Source organism: Paramisgurnus dabryanus, chromosome 19, assembly GCF_030506205.2.
Source record: "Paramisgurnus dabryanus chromosome 19, PD_genome_1.1, whole genome shotgun sequence".
In the NCBI taxonomy this organism is placed as follows: domain Eukaryota; kingdom Metazoa; phylum Chordata; class Actinopteri; order Cypriniformes; family Cobitidae; genus Paramisgurnus; species Paramisgurnus dabryanus.
The window spans coordinates 23,048,549-23,056,009 of NC_133355.1; the positions used below are offsets into that span (position 1 = coordinate 23,048,549).

The following is a 7,461-nucleotide window of genomic DNA, read 5'->3' on the forward strand; positions in this document are numbered from 1 at the left end:
TGTTGCAGTGCTCATTTTTCACTCATTTAAAGGTCCTGTTCTTTCTGTGTTTTTGAAGGTTTGATTGTGTTTACAGTGCGCAATATAACATGTGTTCATGTTTCATGTGAAAAGAAAAACGCTGTATTTTTCCACACAATTTACTTATCTGTATAGCACTGTCCTAAAAACAACCTGATGTCTTCCTTGTTCTGTGAAGTCTCTCTTTCAGAAATACATATCGAGTTCTTATTGTTCTGTTTGTTTAGTGTGTTGTGATTCGACAGCAGCGTAGCTTAGCAGAGCCATTCGAGCTAAGCTGGCGACTGATGTATTCCTGTGGGGAATTCAACCAGGAAGTAGAGGGCTGTAGTCCAAACTGGCTGTTCACTGTAGGCTTTGAAAGGGGAATTCTGTTAAAGAAAATATATTGCCTCGCAGTTGATAAAAAGTGGAGATGCATTGTATGAAATATAATAAAGACACAAATTTATTGAGTCCTCGAAATTGAGGTCAACATTTTTAATGGTGCAAGAATTCAAATGAGACTGCTTTGCAAACACAATAAAAATATTTATGAATTATGCAATACATGTTTTCAGTTGCAAATTTAGCTCGACTGTTTTTTCTTGGGAGTTTAAGAAGTTTCAAAATAAAGAGAATACACAGGTCTGTCTTTGTGAATGCTTTAATTCAAGAAAAGTACAAAGAATAGCAATTTGAAGGCAAAGTTTCACACAACGTTTATGGATATACTTAAGCAGTTTGAATCGATAAATGATTACCTGAGCTACATTTTTGTTTAAATGATACGTAAGGGCTTAATGTGAGAGGTTCTACAGCTCTACCTGATTTTCATGAGGGCTCTTAAAGACGAATTCATTGGAGTTATTGCGAGCTAATTCTAGCTTCCACAAGTCCTTAACCCGAATACCATTTCTTGAGCTAAAAATGTTAGCAAGATGGGAAGCCATTGGAGAAGGTTTGTATTCATTACACTGAGGGCCCTCTAGACTGGGTGCGCATTGCACTTTATAAGTGAAAAAGAAGGTGCCATGTGTAAAGATACAGGTGTCGGTAACAACACCACTCTGAAGATCAAATGAGCATTCACCAAGGAGATCGCTGTTCCAGTAGCTGTCTGCATCAAATACTTTAAAGTTTAGTCGATTAGCCATATTAATCTTTATGGGACCAAACTCAAATGTTTCTGGCCAACGTGGATTGTTATTATTATTAATAATCTCAGTGCGTTTAATTTGTGTACCAAATTTGACTGATACAACACCATCTGTTTTAGTACACACATCTCCATATAAACCTTTGGCGTAGATTTTGTAGACTTTCAGTGTGGCAAGTCCTTTTTCAGCTGGACAACAATTAGACTTTATCACTTGACTGGGCCTACAAACACAAACACATCGATCTCTCGCACTGCGCTTGCTGCTGATGGCACAAGATTCTGAGCAAACCTTCTTTAGAGAGTTTTCAATAATGTAGTCCTCAACAGCTTTCTTAAGTCCATTCCTGACAGGATCTGTTTCACTCAGTATTAAATGAAGGGGTTTGAGAGTGTATTTCACAATGTCAGGGAGGTTCTTCAAAGACTCAAGCCAGTTTTTAAGGGAATTTGGGTGTGAAGAACCAGAAAAAAGCAAATCTTCTCCATTTATGTTTCCTCCGATAATCTCTGTTTGACGTTCATTGAAAATGTTGCTGAACTTTTGACCTGTACCCATCTTCTTATTCTCTTTTTTACAAAAATTTGTCTCTGCTGCCACATTTACTCCTTTGATTATTCCAGAGGCTTCCACATCCAAACAGTCTTTCACTGCAGTATCTGTAAGTCCACTCATTGATGCCTGACAGGTTTTGATGGCTGTTATGGCTTTCATTTTTCCTCCTAACTCCACATGAGTGATATAATGGGTACCATATGTGTTGATCAAGCTATGGTAGGCATTTGCATCATAGTATGTGGGAAGAGATTTGACTGCTTCAACAAACTCCTGATGAAGAGGTGGTTTTTCGGCTACCTTGTACCTGCAGAAACAGGTTAACATTCTGTTAGGTTAAATTTATATAAAAAAAAAAAACAGTTCTTGAATGACATTTAACAGGAATAAAGTTCTCATTATTGTATCACCTGTAAAATTTGCATGCAACTTCATGCTTGGTAAAACTGTATTTGTCTTCTTTTGATTTTGTCATTGCAAATGTTGCTTCACTTGAATGGGTGCCGCCAACTGATCCTCCAATTAACTTTACATTTAGACCAAGTTTCCAGCTGGCTGAAAGTGCTGATGATGAATCATTGACCAGTGACTCACTTGATTCAAAGACCCGACTGGAGACTATCATTGAACACTTTGGCAAGGGCCTCCAGTGTACAACTGCTGCTGGTAACTTCTGTTTCACTCCATTCATGAATCGGTTTCTCTTCAGCTGACAGGTGCCGTTTCCTAAATCCCATTTTTCTGTGTTGATCACGTAAGAACCTTTTCGCTTCATGGTCACAACATCAAATCCCTCTCCACCAAGATTGTGCCCTGGAACAAAGGGAGCATCTTCACACTCTTTTGTTGTGCCTAATTCATCTTCTCCAGAAGTGATCATGAGAAGCAAAGCACAGAAAATAAGCGTCCAAAACTGCCCCATGATCTGTAAGGAAAAGTGCATTAGGCTTTAACTAACAACTATTATCGGTTATATTATAAAGATTGTTGTTTAATGTTTATATATTTTTTCCTACCATTACATCCAGAGCTCAGAAGAGAAAACAGCTTGTATAAAAGTCTAACCTGATATTTATGTGGGTTGTGGTTGTAGGTGACAAAGGTCTGTGGTGTATTAATAGGCAAAGAACTATAAAAAAAAAAACTGGCTATGACGTGGGTTATTCTCTTCGTAATTATAGCTATGCTTATGTACTCAGACATTTTGAGACGCACCATGCAGCATTTGCCGCAAAATATCCTGATGGGAAATACAGGAAAAAGCTTGCGCTGAATTTAAGCGGAAAATAGAAACCGGACAGCAGCAACTGCTAGCATAGATTAACAAATGCATGAATCTGAATTCTGTGAGCTTTGCTGGTGTTCTAGAGATTGTACGGAGTGGGAAACCGTTTACAGATGAAGCCTACATTAAGTGTTGCATGCTCAGTGTGGCTAAAAAAAACTGTTTAATAATGACCTCCCAAACGAGGATAAAATTATCCAAAAAAATCAAAGACATGCTTTGTCAGCAAGAACTGTTCATTGTGAACTTCATTGTGCCCGAACTTTGAATGATCGCCATTTAAAGGCCCTGTTGGATGAAGTAGGGAGTAATTATCCAGGGCTGCTACTGCACAGCGATGTGTGTTGGTTATTCAGGGAAAAGTGTTTGCCAGCTTTGCTGCATTTCTGGAAATTAAAGGAAATGTTCATCCCAAGCTCACTGACATTAAGTGGCTCCTTAAGTTTCACTACCTGGTGGATTACATGTCATATGAACCACCTCAATGTGAAAATGCAAGGCATTGGAAACACAATCTTGTCCCTGCAACAGGCAGTGTTTGCATTTAAATTACAAAGCTGGAGCTGTTTATCAGAGACATTGAAAATGTCCGTCTCCTGCACTTAAAAGTTGCAAGCATACAGAGATGGTTGCTTAGCGAGGGACCCAGCTCATCATTTCAACCTCATGCAGCTTGCAGCGTTCACGTCTGATTTACTGATGTCATTCAAATCACGTTTTGCTGACTTCCGCAGACATGCCGATTTGTTCAAAATCATAACTCAGTGTCATCCCTGGCATCTCCATTGGAGATTTTGAGCTGGAAGCAGCTGAATTGAAGGTGTCAGATATGTGGGTGTCAAAACTCCAACGCGAAGACAATCTCATACTGAAAACCGGAAATGTACTTCCAGCCACTTGCTTTGCTGACAATGACATGCGAGCAGTCCTTCTCACATTAAAACCAACTTGCACTCAAGGTTAACAGATGAAAGCCTGAATGCCTGCATGAAGCTGAATCTCACCAGTTACGACCCAAACTACAAAACACTGAGCAAAATGATGCAGCAACAGAAATCTCATTAATTATGTAATTCTGTAATGTAATGTAATAGTGTACCAATTTCAATTGTGGTGTCTTAGTAGTGTTAGTAACCAGCACTATCAGTAAACAAAATATAGTGCTTGTTATGTAGTATTGTGTGTAGCCCACAGTTAGCTTGAGTGAAAAAACAGCGTTAATGCCACCTAATGGTGTTGTATATAACCAGAACTACTACCAGTGCAAAGTCGTATATTACTGCTGTTGTTGTTACATAAAAAATTTCCAAATATTTCTAATACATGAGTGTAAACTTTTCTGTCTCTTTTGAAAAATTTTGGGCAAAATATTTTGTTTGTTTGGCTCTTCTAGGTAAAAAGGTACGACCCCTGCCAAATGTTAACAGTAAATCACTTTAATTGCTATTTAGCACCATTTTTTAGAGTGATGATTAGCTTTACCTGTCTGTTTGCAGATGTATTTTATTTATTGCAGATGAAGTGGATGTATTTTATGTGGCATCTTAACACAGATTTGGGAGCTGCAGACAAACATTTTGTGCTCTTTAAGGACAAGTTCGGTATTTTAGACTTAAAGCCCTGTTTTCAGATTGTTTATGGTCAAATAGAATGGTTTTGACTGAAATTTCGACATTTTCGGCTGCCCTGAGAATTTTCGCGTGTTTGTGTTTCAGCTCAGACCTCTACAATGGGTTTAATGGTGCACTGGAACAATCCTTCCTAAAATGCATTAAACTTTCGTTTACAAAGACGTGAAACTCACCGAGTGGTCAGGGGTGTTCACTGGTATGCTCACACAAAAATCGCTCCAAAAGACGCATTCCAACAGGTTTTATCGTAGTTTTTACCAACTCCATTGACTTGTATTAGATGTCCTGTGAGGTACGGTATTACTCCGCGCCGGGAACTTTGTTTCTATTCTTGCAATTGGCAAAGGCGGATTAGCGCCACCACCTGGGCTGGAGTGTTTATTATTCAAGCTCTAAGCGGAAGAATGTACGGGTGTGAGGCGTTTGGGGAAATAGGTCCACAAGTTAACAACGAATGCTAAAACAGCTGTTGGAAAGCATCTTTTGCAGCGATTTTTGTGTGAGCATATCAGTGAACACCCCTGACCACTCGGTGAGTTTCACGTCTTTGTAAACGAAAGTTTAATGCATTTTAGGAAGGATTGTTCCAGTGCACCATTAAACCCATTGTAGAGGTCTGAGCTGAAACACAAACACGCGAAAATTCTCAGGGCAGCCGAAAATGTCGAAATTTCAGTCAAAACCATTCTATTTGACCATAAACAATCTAACAGGGCTTTAAGTCTAAAATACCGAACTTGTCCTTTAAGTTGTTGACGAAAAGAGGAGACGCATTGTATGAAATAAAATAAAGACACAAGTTTATGCTGATTAGTTGTGAAGTCCTCGAAATGGATGTCAAAATTTTTTAATGTTGCAAGAATTCAAATGAAAGTGCTCTGCAAACACAATAAAAATATTTATGAATGCATGTTTACAGAGTAGAGATGGTTACGAGTACTCGATTGCTCGAGTACTCGAAAGTGGCATCGATGATTGATCACAAAAACGATGACCATGTGGATTTATTTATTAATTTTTTGTGGTTATGGCGGCATTTGGATGTCTGGTTAGCATTACAAGCGGCTGTGGTAGTAAAGACTGGGTGCGCGTGTTTGTCTGTGCTTCACAGACCGGCGTACACTCTTAAGAAAAATGGGTCTTCAAAGGTTCTGAAACGATGGCAAAGTTCTATATAGAACCATAGCTTACTGAAGAACCCTTTTTTGCTGAAATTGTTCTTTGGCAAAAGGGTTCTTCAATTCCCACTTTTTTATTTTAAATTTAGTCAGAAATAAATATTTTGAAGATGCCTCCTGATTATTTTCACCTGTAAAAAAGTAATGCTTACGTTACTTTTGCTTTACAGATGTTTGTTATGACAGAGCAGTTGTGCATTCAGAAACTGCATATTTCCATCGCAAAAATGTCAAGGTCTGGCCAGGGACTGACTGGGGCTAAAAAACAGCCCTGGACCTTCTCCCAAATAGGCCCATCATCCAGTCATTCACCCCTAGCTGTGCGCAACAGACACAAGGATGTCCTGATACTATGCCACAATACTGTCAGACAATCAGACAAGGTTATTTAATATTTTGTCAATGTCATATTACACTCTGATGTATAATATGTCAATATACTCTGTGAAATAATGAAAATGGCTAGGCCCTATTAATTTTGCGTATAAAGCTTTCACAAACAACCACCAGGTCTTTGCCAATTTCACAATACTAAACACAAATATGAAAGAAAAGGAAAAACTGCACTCTGAGGAAAGACAGACAGAAAGTGCAAGCTATGATTTTTTGCTAATATCTGGTCAATTATTTAGCCCCATTTCTTGTATATTAGCACGTTAAGAGTGGTAGCAATGCATGCCTGATATTTTCCTGTTTAATTCAATACCTTAGTCTTCATTCTAGCAGTATATGTGAGCTCACTACAACCTCTCATATACAATAAAGTCAATGAAAGAAATGAAAACCAATGCAATACGATGAATGTCCACCCACAGACTGTTTTTAAATGTGGATAAATATTTTAAAACACTTTGTGTGTGTGTGTGTGTGTGTACCTGGTAATTATCACGTAGATAGGAATACCAGTATTTTTGTGACCTTGTGGGGACATTTTGATGTCCCCATGAGGAAACAAGCTTATAAATCAAACAAAATGATGTTTCTTGAAAATGTGAAGTAGCAGAAAGTTTTCTGTGATGGTTGGGGTTAGGGACTGGGGTAGGTAAGGGGAATAAAATATACAGGAAACCAGAATGTGTGTGTGTGTGATTGTTTTATTGCGACTTTCAAAATTGTACCACAGCGCCATGTAGTATGTCTGGAATAAGCAGTGTGACAACCAACCCGTGAGACAATCAGCCCCGGTCTCCCCTAACCGATACAGTTGATGATACAGTTGCTTCATGTATATTTGATTTTTCTTTAGTATTCGACCTAATGTTGACAGAGAGACTCGTTGGATGTTATTGAAAATATTGTCATCATTGATAATATTGGCTTGGATTTCTCGCAACCTGATACAATTATTGGCCAAAACCATGTTCACAATGGCGGCCTCTTGTGTGTATGTATATGTATAAGTATATGTATATGTATATGTATATGTATATGTATATGTATATGTATATGTATGTATGTATGTGTTGTATGTATATATATTAAAACTGTTCCCACTCAGCCGCGAATTCTACGTAAGGAATAATTGATGATGGGCCATTGAATTATAAGAAAATAATGCACACCCAACACCGCAGGTGTGCATTATTTTCTTATTACTAAAGGACCAATTATTCCTCTTATACCAGTTACCACAAAATTGCTCTGGTGCCTAT

The 7,461-nt window shown here is 38.3% G+C and overlaps 1 protein-coding gene across 1 annotated transcript; it reads right to left on the bottom strand.

The window, feature by feature from the left end:
• Positions 1 to 742: 742 nt before the first annotated feature.
• On the bottom strand, positions 743 to 2,637 carry LOC135772846 (perforin-1-like). Its single transcript, XM_065282402.2, has 2 exons — positions 2,126 to 2,637; positions 743 to 2,022 (listed from the first exon to the last, which is right to left on the bottom strand). Exons 1-2 carry the CDS (start codon positions 2,635 to 2,637, stop codon positions 816 to 818), a joined length of 1,719 nt encoding a protein of 572 aa, XP_065138474.2. The 3' UTR covers positions 743 to 815.
• Between the last annotated feature and the right edge of the window lie 4,824 nt (positions 2,638 to 7,461).